The sequence below is a fragment of the Puntigrus tetrazona genome, unplaced genomic scaffold, assembly GCF_018831695.1.
Source record: "Puntigrus tetrazona isolate hp1 unplaced genomic scaffold, ASM1883169v1 S000000001, whole genome shotgun sequence".
In the NCBI taxonomy this organism is placed as follows: domain Eukaryota; kingdom Metazoa; phylum Chordata; class Actinopteri; order Cypriniformes; family Cyprinidae; genus Puntigrus; species Puntigrus tetrazona.
This window is the reverse complement of record NW_025047681.1, coordinates 1569605-1588403: the sequence shown is the minus strand read 5'-3', so window position 1 is coordinate 1588403 and position 18799 is coordinate 1569605. Positions and strand designations below refer to the sequence as shown.

The 18799-nt window shown below is 36.3% G+C and overlaps 3 protein-coding genes across 4 annotated transcripts; 2 read left to right on the top strand and 1 right to left on the bottom strand.

Annotated features, from left to right (window-relative positions):
* Positions 1-998: 998 nt before the first annotated feature.
* Positions 999-5810, top strand: LOC122331729 (single-pass membrane and coiled-coil domain-containing protein 3-like). Of its 2 annotated transcripts, none has more exons than XM_043229239.1 (2): positions 999-1079; positions 2988-3969. In XM_043229239.1, the coding sequence occupies exon 2, from the start codon at positions 3006-3008 to the stop codon at positions 3696-3698; it is 693 nt and encodes a 230-aa protein (XP_043085174.1). In that variant the 5' UTR covers positions 999-1079; positions 2988-3005; the 3' UTR covers positions 3699-3969. The 2 variants fall into 2 exon arrangements, with proteins under 2 accessions (XP_043085174.1, XP_043085175.1); XM_043229240.1 differs by lacking the exon at positions 2988-3969 and adding an exon at positions 3990-5810 and having other exon boundaries at positions 1013-1079.
* A 3083-nt stretch (positions 5811-8893) lies between these two features.
* On the top strand, positions 8894-10878 carry LOC122331734 (ubiquitin carboxyl-terminal hydrolase 37-like). Its single transcript, XM_043229245.1, has 7 exons — positions 8894-8992; positions 9230-9366; positions 9444-9543; positions 9632-9711; positions 9794-9897; positions 10286-10364; positions 10623-10878. Exons 1-7 carry the CDS (start codon positions 8894-8896, stop codon positions 10732-10734), a joined length of 711 nt encoding a protein of 236 aa, XP_043085180.1. The 3' UTR covers positions 10735-10878.
* A 5460-nt stretch (positions 10879-16338) lies between these two features.
* Positions 16339-18477, bottom strand: LOC122331726. Its single transcript, XM_043229237.1, has 3 exons — positions 18353-18477; positions 17519-17579; positions 16339-17344 (listed from the first exon to the last, which is right to left on the bottom strand). Exons 2-3 carry the CDS (start codon positions 17572-17574, stop codon positions 16567-16569), a joined length of 834 nt encoding a protein of 277 aa, XP_043085172.1. The 5' UTR covers positions 17575-17579; positions 18353-18477; the 3' UTR covers positions 16339-16566.
* Between the last annotated feature and the right edge of the window lie 322 nt (positions 18478-18799).

The window sequence follows — 18799 nt, the reverse complement described above, 5'->3', positions numbered from 1 at the left end:
CAAAATTGGAGTTCTTGTATTGTTTAAGAAACTGCTTATTCGAATGTATGTGAATTGGACATCACTGGATATTCCGCCTTGATTCCGTTTCGGAACAAACTTATACGATTCATTCAAAGTGCACGGACGTGTGCGAGGCTTAACTTAAATCATATTCAGCGTAAATTTGTGAATGAATGTTCCGAAGTGAAGTAAACTTTCCCCTGCTCAGGGAGTGGGCAGCAATGAACACAGTGTAGGGACCACGTCGATTGGAACGCGTTCTCTTTTAAAGAGCTGATTATCAGCTGATTATGATTGTGACTTCATGTAGCACCAGGTCCTGGAGAAACGCTGTCTCATTTCACTATGTACTGCACAGCTATATGTAGTTGATATGACAATAAAAAGCCACTTGACTTGACTTGAATCAGGCGTGTTAACAAGGAGAGACATAGAAAATATGCTGAACGGTGGGGCGCGAGGACTGGGATTGAGAACCGTTGGATTGGGGTGACATTATATATGCATCCTTATTAAGGAAATTTGTCTATGTTTAGTTTGTGCTGCAGATTTAGGTGCTCATCACTGTAAACTTTATGAATCAGTGGCATGGTCTTCTCAGAATTAGGAAAATGTGCCTTCTCCTTTGACGCTCTATATTGGCTTGGAGCAATTTGTAAAATGTACTTTAATTAGAGTCTTTGCCATCCCTGGCTACTTTTAAATGTCTTTTGCGGTCTGTTTAAAAGAAGACTTGTACACGTTGATCTTACTTTATGATTCGCTTTGTTTTGAAACTGATTTTATGTATAATACAATGTGCTGTTGTTTTGACCAGGTCTCCTTGGAAGAAAAGACTGTGATGTCTCAATAGGATTTGCTGGCAAAACAAAGGATAAATATATATATACATAAAAAAGTCTTGTGTCAGTTTCTTCTAAAAATCGGTTTTGTGACTCATCTTGAAAGTGAAAACATCAGCTGAAAGTGACAATATAAAGCTCTGGAGCGGATGCTTTGTGTTCAGTATCTGTGTCACTCCTCCAGGAGGCATCAGAACCCCTCAGGCAATCTTTAAGTCTTGAAAACAGAATCGGGTAAGTAACAACAGTTGTTCATCTTAAGCTTATTTGAAGTGTTTTGATTTTTAAAGCTGGGAATGGGAATGTCCGAGAACGGACAGATATTTGGAGATTTTTTTTAAAAGACAGTATTAAATGAATCCCTACAACTAATTCAAAGTGTATAGGTCTGAACGATAATGGTCAAACTGATCATGACAAATTTGGTCAAACAAGAAACATCAATGGCTCGTAAAAAACACTTTGGTTGTATGACACTTTCATGTAAGCAGAGCATCGCTGTCGAGAGATCGGTTTTCTTTCCATATGGAAAGTATAGATTCATCACATTAGAGTTGAACCAGTTATGGCAGATGGAGTATTTTGATAATGTATTTCATACTTTGCTGGACCTTGACAGTGTAATTTATCTGGTAGTCAATCCTCCGAGAAACATGTTCACGTGATGATTTTCTTATAAGCTAGAGTAAACTTTACTGTAATTGACGTATTAATGTGTCCTATGGCATAAGTTTACTCTTACATATCAGAAAATCAGTATGTGAACACATGATAGCCTACACAGCTTATGTGTTTTGTTTTTTTGTTTGTACTTAAATTATGGTTATACAGCCATCTAGAGGTTACACATAGCATTACAGATGATAAATGCAAAATTTGGCTAATGGGAGCCTACACAGACTTTAAACATTCATGCATTTTATTATATTGTATTATTGCATTGTATTTTATACGTATGTGCACATGAGTCAAATGAAGATAAAAATGTGTTTTTACATCTGAAGTGTTTATTGAACCAATAAGATAAGAGTAAATCAATAGTCTTGAGTCAAACTACAAGACTCAAGAGTCAAAAAGCTGTCCAAGGGCGTCATGGATACGATTGTAGACCTAAACAAGGCTGGAATGGGTCATAAGACCATCTCCAAGCAGCTTGGTGAGAAGATATCAACAGTTCATTCGCAAGAAAAAACGAAATAACTGTCATTCTCTCTTGGCCTGGGGCTCCATTCAAGATCTCAGCTCGTGGAGTTTTAATGATCACGAGAACGGTGAGGAATCAGGTTTCTGCAACCACGTCTTTCAATGAAAGCAAACCTTTCCCCTGTTCCTCCCATAACACCTTGAACAAAGGCTACTAGCCAAAATGTTGGTTAATAAATAGCCTGTGATTTAAGGGGTGTGTGCAGATGTTCTATTTCAACTTATATCACTTATCTTACATGTGAAAACAATGGGTTTCATTCACTAATAATGGCATGGATTGTTCCGCATTTGTACATTTGTACAAAAGAGCTTTTGTGTATGTGTGGTTTCAGTTGTCTCTACTTTTTCCTGAATTTAGAATACGTTTTAAAATGAAATTGTTGGTGAATTGTGAGTTGTTTTTAAATTATTCATACAAATTTGAGCATACACATGGTTAGTAAACGAGACCCATTGTTTGTGTTGCGCACACTTGCCCTATCCATGTATGGAGTCTTATTAAAGGAACACTCCACTTAATTAATAAGTTGAGTTTTACTGTTTTGGAATCTATTTAGTCGATCTCTTGGTCTGGCCATAGCACTTTTAGCACAGCTTAGCATAAAACATTGAACAGCTTGAAAATTGCAGCTTTTCATTTTTTTGCTGGTCACAATATAACTATAGAACAGTTAAGTTTTAAATAGAAAAAAATATATATATATAAAAACTCTGTCATTTTTAAACGTGATGGTACTGGTCTAATAGGATTCAATTATCTATCTCCAGACCTCGAGATTGACTGAATGGATTCAAAAACGGTCAAACATAACTTTTTTGGAAATAGACTCATTCTCCAACTCCCCCAGAGTTAATAAGTTAGACTTATTAATTCGTGTTTATCACAATAACACCTTGGTGATGTTGAAATAACTGTTTCCGTTTTTTTATTTCAAGACCCTAATTTAAAGAAACATGTCTTGGAGTGATATCTTCTACCCTGGAAATCCAGAAAGAAGGGAAAGGCTTATACGCAAAACTCAAGAGCTTCGATTATTGATGAAAAACAACTTCCGAGCCACCAACCAACTTATCGAGGCTCTTAAGGAGCACTTAGGCTTGTTCTTCAGGCCAGTCATCTTGAACGAGAATGCTACTGTCAAGCAGAACTGTGACGTAATCATTGGACGCATCCGTGAGATCCAGGTAGAAGTGGCGAAGATTGACCAGCGAATGAAGGAGAAGCTGGAACCGACGCTGTATGAGAAACTGAAAAACATGTATCTTCCTGATTATGAATATAAACAATTCTCAAGCATTATCAGTGCAGTTTGTGGTGCTACAGGCCTTGCCTCCACATTTTTAGTTGGTTGGCTAATTACAAATGGATACATTCTGACAAACGTTGCACTGGCATGTGGTTTGCTTGCAACCGGGTTTATGGCCAGTGTTGTAGTTGGGGTGTTATTCATGGGGATCGATATGATTGTAAGTGCCATTCTAGGAAGCATTGAGCGTGATCAACTCGAGAGTGCTCTGGCAGAGTATGACAGGGCTCTGAAAGAATTCAGGCCAGCGTCTGAAAAATATCAGGACAACATAACCTATGTCAAAGTAAGACTTGAGATCACTCGAAGAGTTGGCAATTACATCCACAGTTTTTTCTGATTGTTTTTTTTTTTTTACCATTGTGGATGAGTGTTATATTTTTGGTATTCAGATAAGAGACATGCATTTCTTTTAAATGATTGTTAAATGCTGTATCTAAATCTGTCTGCTACATTCTCTGTATTCAATTAAATAAACAGTTAAAACATTAACCAATGTTTTCTCAAGTTGTTGTTTTTTTATGTGAAATAAAAAATGTTCAGTGCAAAATCGAAAGGTTCACTTTCAAACATCTTTATCTAGAAGTGTTTATGTGCTACTAAATGCAAGTGCTTTCCTCTTGACCTGCAGAAGGCACCGGAATGCTGTCTGTGCTCTTTGGGAAGAAAGACGAGCTCAAGAAAGGAGAACTGATAAGGTCCACGCAGAGCCTTCACCACTATGTGCACAAATACTTCACCATCACCAAGAGACTGTTGGAGATCCTCAACACTCACCTGAATCAAAGCCCTTGCCCTGCAGTGGAAGCAAATGAAGGTGAAAGCATTGAGAAAAACTGTGCCAGGGTCAGAGATGTTATGTGCCTGATCCTAGATGTTTCTGAGAAGGAGAACAAACATGTCCAAAAGGAGAAACATGATCTTTATGAGAAGATTACCTTCTCTGGAGCGTCGCTGAAAGAAAAGGCTGTAATGATAAAGGATCTGCATCAGAAGACCATGGGACTCTTGGGGAACGTCTTCGGTCCTGTAGTCGCTGTTCGACTGGCAAACAGTGATCTGCGGAATGTGATGCCTCCAGTGGAACAGCATGAGTTTCAGGCCGTTCTGTCGCTTGCTCTGGGAGATCTAGTGCAGAGCAGTGCAAGAATCACTGAGCTTCTGTGCAGATCAGGAGAAAAGAGCTTGAATGAAGCTGTGCAGTTAGTGGAAGACGTCTTATCTGTTCTGAAGATGCCCTGCGACTCCTACAATGATATTCTGTGTGAAGTGGAGGCCTACATCACCATCTTATCTGAAAACATGTAGAGCACACTTATGAAGACACTCTTCTCTCAGAGAGTGTAGTAAAGTTTGTGTAGTAAAGTTATGTTTGAAGCTGGGATGCTGGTTTGAGCTGGTTTATGGCGGTTCTTTGCTGGTTAATGCTGGTCCTTAGCTGGTCATGGGCAAGTGGCCCAGCTAAAGACCAGCACGAGCCAGCAAAGAACCAGCTTAAACCAGCATCCCTGCTTGAAAACATAACCATCAGCATATGCAGTTTTTCAACAGGACTCTAAATAATAACAATAAAAACAGTGGTTAAAAACAAAAGTCATGTTATGTGCTTTTCAACATTCTTTTATTTGTTCAGATATATATAAAAAAAGATAAACAGTAGTATATTCTTAAAGGAAAACTCCACTCTTTTGGAAATAGACCCATTCTCCAGCTCCTACAGAGTTAAAAGGCTTTGACGTTTTGGAATCTATTCAGCCATTCTCCATATCTGGCGATAACACTTTTAGCATAGCTTAGCATAGACCATTGAATCTGATTAGACCAGAAGCATTTCAGTTCAAAATGATCAAAGATATTGATATTTTTCCTTTTTAAAACTTGACTCTTCTGTAGTTACATTGCAACTTTTCAATTTCTGTTGGTCTTAGGTTTTGTCATATTATGAGAAAATAGTTTACTGTTTTTTTTAGCAGTTTTGCTAATAAATAAAGTGGGGGTAACGCTTCAGAATACAGATCCTTTTTTAATCAGTAACTACACAGGAACAAATCAATAACGCATTATTAACAATGCAGGAACCTAACTGTTAACTAACAAGAAACTCTGATTAACAAATTAGTAAGTAATAGCACAAAGATGACACTAGTAGTTTACTATTAACTACAATTTTTTTATTCTTCCCAGAGAACTAGTGAGAAAGTTTCATAATTCACCCAAAACTAAACAATAAGTAATGCATTTAATGCAATTAATTTTAATTACTTCACAAGACTGTTACATTATCAGTAACCTAATAGCAGACTTGTCCTATTACTGTTTATATGTGACATGCTATATAAAATCTGAAAATATTTTGTGTATGCGTATGACAAGCAATGTGTATATGTACTGAACAATAATAAAAGCAATTCTAAATATGTGTGCAATTTTAAGACACCTCACAACTTTCACTTTCACAACTGCTTTATAGAATTTAGCTAAAAGAATCAACAACAAACAAAATAAAGCAATATAAATAATACTATTCTAATGGTTTCCATTAAAACACCACAATGCACCATTAACTTTAGCCAAAATTCCTTTTTTGTAGTGTGTTTTGGGCATTTTTCCAATAGGATTTAACATCCCACCAATAGAATCCATCACATACAATATCACCCCATTATACTTTCCGTTAAAACCAGCATAATTCCAATTATATCCACATATCCATTTTTTTCCTGTAAAAATATGATGCTATATATGTCCAAGATTACGAGGGGAGGAAGCATAGGATGTTCGTTTTACAGTAAAAAGCTGAGCAATCATAACAAAAAAATTGTTAATAAATAATATTATGAAATATTAATAACAGCTTCACTTGAAAAATACGTTTTGATGATGAAAAATGGATGCCGATTTTATTTACGTTATTTAACCATTTACAGGCAATAATATTAAATCGGCTGTAATTTAAACAGACAACAACAAAAAAAAAAAAAAAAAAAAAAAAAGGCGCGATCATGGAACGTTGGAGGTGGGGGCTGTGTGACGTCACAATAATATTCCGCGTTCGACTGAAAGTGCTCGCGCGGTTCGTCAGTCGTTACACATTCATCCAAATGGCTCCGTTAAAGGTAAGTCTGCTTTTTAAAAAGGGTTTTAACGAGGCCGAGGCGGTTTACTTACTAAACATATATTTTTAATGACTTAATTTTTCCACCATTCCACCGCCGATAGAAAAAGGCACTTGTTTGACGACAAATACCATCAAATGTTCAACCTGTGCTTCTAAAAACTGGATCACATAACCTGTCTATGCATATTATGCAAATCTGTATTCATTCTTAAATTCGTTTAAACATATAAATAGGCTGATTATTCTTAAAGCCGGTGTAAGACATTAACATATTCTCTAACTGAACTTTTTATGAACAGATCATAAAGCTAAGTGTTAATGCTATGTTTGTCCTTCCAGAAATTATTGCAGCACATCCACCAGTCTTATGAAAAAATTAATAAAAAACCCAAAAAGGTGAAGAAAAAGAGGGTCAAGATTGCGCAATGTTCTCCAGTGGATGTGATGGACTCGTCCGGCGAAGACCATGACGAACCGACTTCATCATCAGGAAAACGCAGATTTCAAGGTCTGCGCTGCTTTTTTGGCAGAATGCTGTCGTTCTTCCACGCGTCCTCGTCTTCTGAGTCGTCGTCGTCGTCGTCGTCTTCCATCCAGACTCAGGAGACCAGCGACGACTCGAGTGCGGTCGGCAGATCTTCACAAGAGCCTCAAGAAGCAGATCTGCTGAGCGCCAGCTCGGAGAAAGCAGCAGTTGAAGGTTAGAGATTTCTCTTACGTACGATTTTTCCTACCTCCAACATCAGGGGGTTTTTTAGCTCTGTGTAACAATCGTTAAACGTCCGATTGTCCAGGATCTACTTCGTGAAGCTTGCCTAGTTTGTATACCTTTATGTCCCTAATAAAACTTTTGTGACAAAACGCTGAGAAAAACATTGTCTTCACAGCAGTAGTTGTAGACGGTTCCTCCATCAGATCCTCAGAACAAAACCAGTCTCAGCTGCAGACCGTGATTGAGGAGACTGAACCCATCACAGGTAAGATAGGAAGAAGTTCTCCAGCTTTTCTTCTACTTTTGCTTCTTCTGACCTCTGAAGGCTCTAAAATAAAGGTGCACTCCTGTACCGTGATTGTTTAAGAAACAGGTATATAAACAACAGAGCATTCCTTGTGTTATTTCTTCTCCTCAGCAGTTGAAGGTTCTTTCGGTGTTGATGGTTCTTCTACATCTGCAGACAGATTCTTTGCTCAAGAGTTCAGGCAGACAAGAGGTGAGAGAAATAATTATCTGCATTTATTCATCCAACTCTGGATGTATATGTCTTCTTACCTGTTTTGATACCAGATTGTATTTCTGAAATATCCTGAATACAGTCTGAAGTTCTAGTTTAAACAAACATCTTACAGCACGACTACAGACATCAGCGAAGACTGATTATTAATTTCTTTACAGATGCAGACGCGGCTCTGACCTTTGAAACCATAGATGCTATTGATGCTGAGTGGTGGGCATTTGGAAAAACTATTTTTTAATTAATTATGCATGTATTTCAAACTATATTCACGTAAATGTGTAAATATATTGAAATTGAAAATATGAATATAATTTTTAAAAGATTTATAATTCTAAGTATATTTTGTGCCACAATGCAAGAAAAAACAGTATTGGTTAACACACATATGATGTTTTCCCTAGCCCTCGAGACTTGCTGGACATTTCAGGAGTCCAGTGGCGTGGTCTGTTCAAGGACCCTCTGATGGAGCTGCTCAGGTCTTTGTCAGAACCAGAGGAAGTGTCTGAGAAGAGGTCATCTAAGGAGGAGGACGTCGATGCTGATCTAGCTGCACTCGGGTAAAAAATGACTCTATTATTACAAACTCTTTTGCAAAACTAGCCTCACATATTTATGCAGAAACCTCTGTTTAATGTTTCATCAAGTCTGTCCACTAACGCTATCCCGTTACAGTCTTCCAAATCTAGGAAACACGTGTTATATGAACTCCGTCATTCAGTGCCTCTTCAGCGTTTCTCCCTTCAGAGAAGATCTGCTCTCGCAGCAGGAGAGTCACGCGGACAGCTCCACGCTGATCAGGTAACGTTCAACTAATGCTAACGCTTCCTATGCACAGGTTTTTCCCATCAACAACATGCAACAAACACATCTCAGAAGTAGACACCTTTTGATAACCGAAGAATGGTCGAGTAAAGGATTATTTTTGTCTTCTTTGTGCAAAAAAAAGTATTCTCTTAGCTGAAATTGAGCCACTGATGTCACATGGACTGTTTTACCGATGTTTTTAGTACGTTTCTGGTAGTTTTGTTGCTGTTTATTGAGGGTCAGATCTCTGATATCATCAAAAATATCTTAATTTGTGTCCGAAGATGAATGAAGGTCTTACGGTTTTGGAGTTTTTGGGCGAACTAACCCTTTAATGCGTTTCTTGCCAGAGCGTTGTCTGACCTGTACATGAGCCGGATGGACAGCAGTGACTCTGACCTGAAGCAAACACACCTGGCTAAAGTCAAAAGCTGCATTGAAAGTCACTATTTTGTTTTCAAGGGAAACAGACAGCATGTGAGTACGCTTTAAACCAGGCTCCTTAACTAGATTGATTAGGACTTGCTTGTCTCACACCTGTTTTTTAAACCAAAACTCAATGACATTGAAACCAATTGAGCTAATATCAGATTGGGCTTGTAATGCTTTTCGGAAACAAAGCCCTGATCTCTTTAGCAGTGAACTATTGTTATGCACTCTTGGTAACTGTTAAGCTGTGTATGAGTTGGATTCACCTTCTCCATCTCCTCTCAGGACGCACACAAGTTCTTGATGGCTTGCCTGTCCTTTCTGAAAGAGGAAAGCATGAGCTTGAGATCGTCTCATCCCTCTTACACCTGCCCCGTGTCCAATATGGAGTTCAAGCTCAAAAACGAGCACACCTGCAAAAGGTAATTTAATGCCACCGAAACATGAATGCATTCTTCTCGTTCAGAAGAAGCTTAACCTTCTAATTGTGTTTCGTCAGCTGTGGCCTCAAGAAGAGTTTCACAGAGGAATCAAACTGCCTCTCGCTGAGCATCAAGCCTCACTCGAATCTCGCAGACAGTCTGCAGCTGTACATGAGCGTGAGTATCAGCGCCGGAGTGATATCCTTACACGAACGGGAGCCTCTCTTGTCTCTGATCCGCCCATGTCTGCGTTTGTTGTCTTCAGGCGTCGCTCATTGATAGCATGTGCAGTCTGTGCGGAGAAGTCCAGGCCTCCAAGACCCTGAAGTTCCTCACTCTTCCTCGGTACGACACGCTTCTGATCAGGTAGAGATCTGGAGAAGAACCAATCGTGAGCTGATCTGTAACGTCTGGTCACTCTCTGCAGGGTCCTGGTCCTTCTGGTGAAGCGCTTTGACTTTGTGTCCTCCACGATGAAGACGAAGACTTCACTGGAGATCCCAGAGGAGCTGACGCTGTCCTGCGTTAAAGGTACGCTGCTGTTTATCAAACATCTGCCCTCTGGTGGCCACTTACAGAATCATATAACTTGATGTCAGTCTCTCTTTGCTGATTTGATCTGTGATCTTCAACAGAGAGAACAGAGCAGCCAGCTGAAAACAGCAGAGCAGGCAGACGTTCACTTCTCCAGAGAATATTCAGGAAAAAGAACAGAGTTGCTCCACAGGCACCGCAGGAAAGAAAGAGATGGATGAATGGATAGACAGACAAATACACAGATAGGTAGAGGGGTAGATAGACAGATGCAGGCATGGATAGATAAATGGATGAAACGGATATATATGGATAGATGTTTAGATGAATGGATGAACATTTATAGACGGACAGAATTATCATATAATCTGTGTCTCTTAAACAGGAAGAAGCTCCGGTCTTCATGAGCTCACAGTACACACTCTCAGCTGTCGTGTCTCATCTGGGAAGCCATATGTCTTTTGGTAAGTCTTCACTCGCCTCGTTCTTTCAATCCATAGACGTATAAAGACGCCCCATTAGGCCGTTCCAGGCACGTAGACGCGGCCGCCATCTTGGAACGGTGAACTTGTCGTTCTTGTAGCATCTTTAAACATTCAGTGATCACTATTGCGAATGACGTCAAGTCGAAATGAAAAAACAAAATGGCTTACATATCGCGGCCCATAGACACCGTTGCTAATGAGGTATATTTACGGTTTCGCCACTGACCATGTGATCAGGACACTACATCAGTCAGATCCGTCGGTGCGGCGAGGACGGATGGCTGCGGTGCAGCGACGCCTCGGTCAGAAGGAGCAGCTGGAGCGAGGTGTCCGAGGACGTCAGGGATAACGGATACCTGCTGTTCTACGTCCAGCGGTACTTCAGTGTCCACTCCTCAGCGCGGATCGGTCAGCTGCTGATAAAAGCTCTGAACTCACTCTCGTTCCTGCAGCTGAGCAGCGTTTGGTGCTCGACACCGATCTGAAGACGCAGAGAGCAACAGATGAGGACCGTGATCCTGCGAGGAAGGTCCCACCGAGAGAGAGGTCTCGAGGTCCTCCAGCTCTGGAGCCAGTCCGGTGCATCTGTGGGTTCGGCGGGAGATCTTGACAGATTCTCTCGTCGTATACTTTACATGGTTCTTGTCATTCTGAGCTGAATCAGATGGCACATTTTCAACATACAAGGAACACAAATAAGAGTGAGCAGTGTTTTTCACTGTTCTATTCTTTACGCTTTATATAAATAAACAAAATATAATATATAAAATAATAAATATAAGTAATAAGTAAAATACATAAAATTGATAAATAAAAGATGGACGAAATAGTACATTAATATTAATAATAAAATTAAGTCTAAATAAATAGTAAACAAAATAAAGGAATAAAAATATGTAATACATAAAAAATGTAATAAAAATCTAATAAATAATAAAATAAGTAAATGAAACAATAAAATATTACATTAATTTTAATAATAATATAGTAAAAATAAGAATACGTTTATATTAATAAACAATAAATAAAAAGGTTAATACATTTTTTTATAAATGAAAAAGTATTGCATTAAAAATAATGAGTATGGAGTCTTTAATGCATGAAAATTAAATAAACTATTAAAAACTAAAATAAGTAATAGATGAAATAGTATTAAACAAAACACTAATAATAATAATGATAAGGTATAAACATAAAACTAATAAACAAATAAATAGTAAAAAATAATAGATAAAACAAGTAATAAGTAGATATTACATTGTGTATGCCTTATTTACTACACATTTTTTTAAAGTAGAAAAAAAAATAAATAAAGGAATAAAAATAAGCAATACATAAAAGTAATAAAAAACTAACAAATAAAAAACAAAAACAAGTAATAAATGATACAGAATAAACGGAATAAATAAAATATTTATATTAATAATAAGATAAAGTATAAATAAAAGTAAAAAAATAAGTACATATGTAACAAATAAACAATAATAAATAGAAAAGTAATCAGTGCAAATAATAAATGAAAAATGTATTGCATTAAAAATCAAAAAGTTAAAAGTAATAAAAATCAGCAGTGCATGAAAATTAAATAATGAAAAACTAAAATAACTAAATAATGAAACCGTATTAGAAAAAACATTACATTAATAATAATAAGGTATAAATATAAACTAATAATTAAAAAAGAAGAATAAAAATGATTACATTAAAATAACATAGTAATAATAATAGTAATAGTAATAACAGTAAATAAGGCATACATAAAGGAATAAAAATAAGTAATACATAAAAATGCAAAAAAATCATAAGTAATAAATGAAATGAAATATTACATTAATATTAATAATAAAATATAAAGAACAACAAAATAAAGGAATAAAAATAAGTACTACATAAAAATGTAATAAAAATCTAACAAATAAAATAAGTAAAAATAAAAAATAAGTAATGAAACAGAATAAACAAAATAAAATATTTAATAATAATAATAATAAAATAGCGTATAAATAAAAGTGATAAGAATAAGTACATACATTTAATAAATAAGCAATAATAAATGGGAAAAAAAATAAATGAAAAAGTATTACATTAAAGATTAAAAAGTTAAAGTAATAAAAATCGGTAATACATGAAAATTAAATAAACAATAAAAAACAAAAATAACTAATAGATTAAACAGTATTAATTAAAACATTACATTAATAATAATGTATGAATAAAGTAATACATAAAAGTAATTAGTATATAAGGAATACATATGGTAAAAAATAAATAAAGGAATAGATATAATACATAAAAATGCAATAAAATCATAAATAATAAATAAAGAAAAATAATACATGAAAGACTGATGGATTCAATATTACATTAATAATAATATAATTAGGTATAAATAAAGAAGTACTAACAAAATAAAGAAATAAAAACAAGTAATACATAAAAATGTAATAAAAAAACTAAAATATGTAATAAATGTAACAATAAATGAAATATTTAATAATAATAATATAATGTATAAATAAAAGTGAAAAAATAATAATAAGAAGTACATGAATAATAAATACGCAATAATAATTTTTTTTAAAAGAAATGGAAAAAGTATTACATTAAAAATCAAAACGTTAAAGTAATAAAAATCGGTAATACATGAATATTAAATAAACAATAAAAAACAAAAATAACTAATAGATGAAGCTGTATTAAACAAAACATTACATTAATAATAATAAGGTATGAATTAAAAAGTAATACATAAATTAAAAAAACAAGTAATAAATGAAAGTAATTAGTATATAAGGCATATATAAAGTAGTAAAAAATAAATGAAGGAAGAGATATAAGTAATACATAAAAATGCAATAAAATCATAAACAATAAATAAACAGTATCACATGAAAGACTGATGGATTAAATATTACATTAATAATAAATAATAATATTAATAAGATATCATATAAATAAAAGTGAAAATTAAATTAACAATAGAAAACAAAAATAACTAACAGATGAAACACTATTAAACAATTATATTAATAATAATGTATAAAAAAAATAAACAGAAAAAAGTACAATGTTATAAATAAAAGTAATTACGTTAAAATAATACAAAGTAAATAAGGCAAACGTAAAGTAGTAAATAAATAAATAAATAAAGGAATAAAAATAATACATAAAAACTGTACATTCCAATAACAAATAACTATAGGTTATTTTTATACTACGTAAAAACAGCTGCAATTTCTTTGCAAAAAGTTTAATAGTAGATGCTGATTATACACACCCAATAAATATTATTTATTAAATATACAAGGCTCTTCATTGTCTTTATTTTTATAAGAAGGAAATGTTTTTTAAAAATGGAAATAAAGTGATTTCCGATCTGATACGTAATGGGGGAGAAAAGAGGGTAGATGTCAGGGGTTCAATGCTATTAGAGATAAAAGCCGTCATCAGATGTGCGTTATAGATTCCTTGAGGAACAATCCCACTCATTCTCTACTAGAAGAGAAACAATTACTTGCTAATTCATCAAAACCAACACACGTTGAAGACCCTGTTCTGTGAAAGCTCCTGAAGAAGGTCATAGATCCTCTTCTGAATATCATTACTTCATCATAGTCATGAGGATGTGTCTTCAATACCTTACAACTGGCAACGACATCTTGAGACGAGTTCTGGGCTCTGAGGGGGTTTTGGGATGCTTTTTTCAGTTGCTTATAAACATATAACCTTTTCTAAGACACAAGGTGTATACTTTCATTATTAATGGAGTGATTCACCCGAGAAGACACTTGGAGAAGATAATCATTTACAAAAACAGTAAAAATCATACTATCACATCATATACATGGCAGTGCGTTCGTTCTTAGCTGCGTTCAGGTTCCCGAGTCTGCGCTATGAACCTTATTGTAATATATACTGAAACTAGTACTAATTTAAAGAAACGATTACTATATAGCACAAATATAATACATTTGACCTCTCAGACGACCACAAACAGCAGTGATCGGGTATAGCACCTTCAAAATGTTTACACCAGAGGACATCTTCTTGAACAAAAGCTTAGTAAGCGAGACGTTCCCTGTGTGTCCGTCACTACGAGTTACGTCGTGACAGCAGACTGGGGTCCAATGGGAAACGTCGCAAACCAAATGGCATCGCAAATGTTGACAAGCAACCGAGAGGTCAGATAAATGCCATACAAAGGTCGTAACCTTCTCAACGCCCCCACAGGAAATTCGTTGACCTTGGCGCCCGCAGGTGGACTCGCTGAGTATGTGAGTTTCTCGTACTGCCATGCTCGGCCCTCGAATGCTGCGTCGAGGGAGAATAAGTACTTATTCTTCAGGTCGACCGCTGCAAAGCAATCCTGGACGTATTTGGTAACGCGTTTCTGCATCAATATTTCGATTGGTAGCTTGTGTAGTAGGCCACCTCCTTTCTTAAGGGCTCCATCTCGTCTCCAGGTCTCGAGAACGTCGCTGAAGCTGGGAACCTCGGGGGAAGGGGTGGCGTGTTTTCTGAGTATAGTATTTGAAAACGCACGTCTTAATGCATTAAGATAAATTATGTGTTTTAAAATACCCCCAACAGAATGAAGACCGCGATGGCCTCCACCCTTTTTAAAGCCAAAGTACATTTATCCTGACTTTTTGAATACCAGATTCCTTGAATTGTGCAAAATGAGGGGTTTTATTCATGTAATTTACTTCAATATGTAATGATATGTATGTATGTATTATTATAGCGCAGGGTTTAACGTTTAAACATTGTTATGCTTAAAGTGTTTTAGTATACTGTATCTATACGCTATATTTCAGGCGACTCTAAAAATGCTAAATTGATGATACAGCTTATGATAAACTAAAAATAAACCAATAATCAGAATGGCACACAATTAAATGTAGACCCAGTTCAAAATGACAAAAACTTCTATTTAATGAGCAAAAATGCTCAATTTTTAACTTGGGTGGTAAATTAAATGAACTTTTACAGGCATTTACATGCCTATATATTTCAATTAAAATCGTTAATTTGAATATGCTTTCTGCGATTTGTGAGCTCAATCGCATTATTTAAATGGAAGTATTGCGTTTATAAGTTAAAGGTTATTCACAATATGGCCAAAATCTCAAAAGTCAGAACACACTTTCAAATGAAAGCAACCTATACGTTATAAAATTGATTTCTTTCGTATAATACTTTAAGTCCTAGCGCATCACGTTTTAACAATTTTAACGTTTTAACAAAACGAAACCGCTCGGCTAGTACACAGACAGAAGGACCACAACACAAATGAGGTCCGGGGAAGCTAGCAACAACTCCACCGCCCTCGAAGCATGACCACCGTTCCGTTTAAATGCTGCACGCTGCTTCTGATTGGGCGTCCAGATCTTGACAGACGGTCAGGCCAACCAATCAAGAAACCTAATGAAAACACAACAGCAAATAATAACAGAAAAGACATCACCAAAATCACCTTGAACCCAGTGAGTCCTGCATTGCCATGTCCATCTCAGGACTCGCCGTGGAGCCAGCGTTGAAGCGGTCTCATATGAAGCAGGCCCAGCGACGTGACTGCCGCCGCAGCTGCCATATACCTCAGGAACCTCTGAAAATACTTCAGTGGGACCGACGTCCTGCCCTTTTGTCACTTTCCCTATATATTCAGACCAGACAAAGAAATCTTAAGATCTTAAGGTGCTCCAGGGTCATACTTGGCTAGATGGATCAAATTCTCAAAGTTCCTAAAGGAGGACACAACCTCTTCACAATGGAGCACAGTTCTACAAGTTTTTAATCTTTCTCATAATACAAGTAACTGCTGTGAAATGATAAAATGATACCAAACATGAAATGGAGAAACAACAAGTTCACAAGACGCATGATATATAATGCTTTATTCATTAAGTGATTTTTATATAATTGCCAAATCGTGGTTAGGAAGGCTAAAAACCATACCATTATCAGCATAAATGTTTAAAATCTTTCATTAATGTTCTCGAAGTAGTAGCAATGAAAAAATATTCATTGTTATAGTAAATCTATGATTATGTCTCAGTCACCATTTTCATGGAATGACCCAAAAGCAATAGCATGTTTACAAGCACCGCAAATAATCTGTGGTTCTGTGACAAATGATTTGTAATTGGCCAACGCTTCGGGTTCTCATTGTTTCATTTCGTCACATTAGATCCAGTCCTCTTGCGATGCTGTCTTTTGTTTTCTTAAGTTCATCCATGATGTTCTGTAACTGATTAATTACTTTTCTCATTTTGACGATGAATGTCCCAGCTTTCGACTTCATCTCCCTTTCACTTATTTGGTGATTTCTTGCTAGTTTGTCCATGTCATCGAGTGCCTTGGTGTCTTCAAGAACCGAGAGAATGTCAAGCACGAGGCCAATCGCAGCAAAAACTCCCGTAAGGGCTGCAGTCAAACGCACTGTTTTAGACATCTGTCCAGCCACTTCACCGATGTCACCTATCCGAATGATGCGTAATATTTCACCACATTTCATAATATAACAGATATCACCATCTGGCGTATTAAGGTCTTTCAGTATTTCAGGTTTTTTTGAGATGACATTAAGAATGTCAGCCATAGGGTCGATTTTGTTCTGAAATCCTTTAAGTCCATTTGCAATGTTTTTTAATAGTTTATCTTGCTGGTACATTTTGAATAAGTTTACGAGACCACTGCCAATTCCACCACCTAAGGCCATGCCTGCTCCTACCGCTGCGGCAGCAGAAGCCACCATAGTAAGTGGAGCTAAAACTAATCCTGCGATGACGATGGTCCCCCCGGCTATTGCCAAAATTCCTCCTCTTCTAGAGACTTCGGTAGACCTTTTGAAATATTCTTCAAATATTTTAACAAAACTATGCAATGCCAGTATGATCTCCTGGAGTTCAGGGTAATGTCTGTCGTAGAGTTCATTGAAGAGACGAACACTATCAGATCTAAAGAGAATGTAAAAATGAAGAATCGATTATTATATATCACACAATTTGAAATATAAATGATTTATGAATGGTAATTGTTGTTTCTTTAGTTCATTTATACTACACAATAGAATAATCCAATTTGTCTTTAAACAACCAATTAATCTGGGCCATACTGGCCAATTCTCTTACATATTGGGAGGTATATTCAAGCTATTGCGCCGTCGCCGAGGATTGGACGATGCCATTGTTGCTGTGGTTAAGAAAACACAAGTGAATATACTATCATTTATTATACTTTCATGCAACTACTTGACAAAAACAAATCTTAGTTTGTATTCACACCAAGAAAGTACGCTTGTCCACTTGCTTTGGCCAGACCAAATACAATCTTTATTTTTTTGGTTTGGTTTTGCTTTCACACTGACATTGATATTTATATAATTGCACTACAAAAATTCTTATACATGCTCTCATACATGGCATACTGACAATGGCACTGCATGGAAGATGGACTAGGCATAAAGAAAGCCAAAATTAAACTTATCAAAAACGGCGTGTATACGAAGGCGATTGCAGGCTTTTACATGCGCCTCATTGTGGCTAGCAAATGTAGCTAACACGAAACGTTCCCTTAAGGCAACTTTAACTATGGGAGCCTGTTAACTGAAAAGTTGCAGTGCTTTCTGCAGTCGGATCGAGGTTGGATTATATTCACACTGTACCAGAGTTTGTTTGGAACCGAAATGAAATCCAGCTGAACAAGCGGTCTCGGTTCGGTTCCAGGCGAACTCTGGGATGGTTCGTAATTGTTTGGTGCGCACCAGAGTATTCACATCTGCCAGATTAATAATCTAGTCTTGAGTAATAGTGCACACTACTCAAAGCATTTCTGTCACATAGGAAAAAAACAAATGCTGTTGTTGCTTACGCTGTTTAGTCCGTGTATTATGTCACTGCATTATAGTGCTATTTTTAACCATTATCTTCCAACAAACAATAGTGTAAGCATAAATCAAAACTCACATTATGGCTGATAAAAGGCACATATCCACTCTACATGTACAGGACAATTTTTCCTCTTTGAAAATTATTTTCCAGGTACTCAATCCTTCTTGTAATGTTATGCGGAAGAAACATATCTTCCGAAAGTAATTTGCTGTCTAAAGTACAACCGTATAAGAAAAAGCTTTGAGGAAAGGTACCATAAAAGCAGTAAATTAAGATCAAAGTCCAAAGTTCATGTGTCACATGTGCAGTGATTGAAAGACTTTTACTTTCCCTTTAAAGATTTTTGTATGAGATACCCTTCCATCAAATACCTAAACCTCCCTGTCTCCACTCCCTGATTACCCAACCCACCCACCTCCACCCCTAAACCTCCCACCTCCACCCCCTGGATGTGGAACCAACCACAACCCCTGGACGTTTTGTTCTGCAGTGATGGGTTACTGGTTGGTGGAGCTCCCTAGC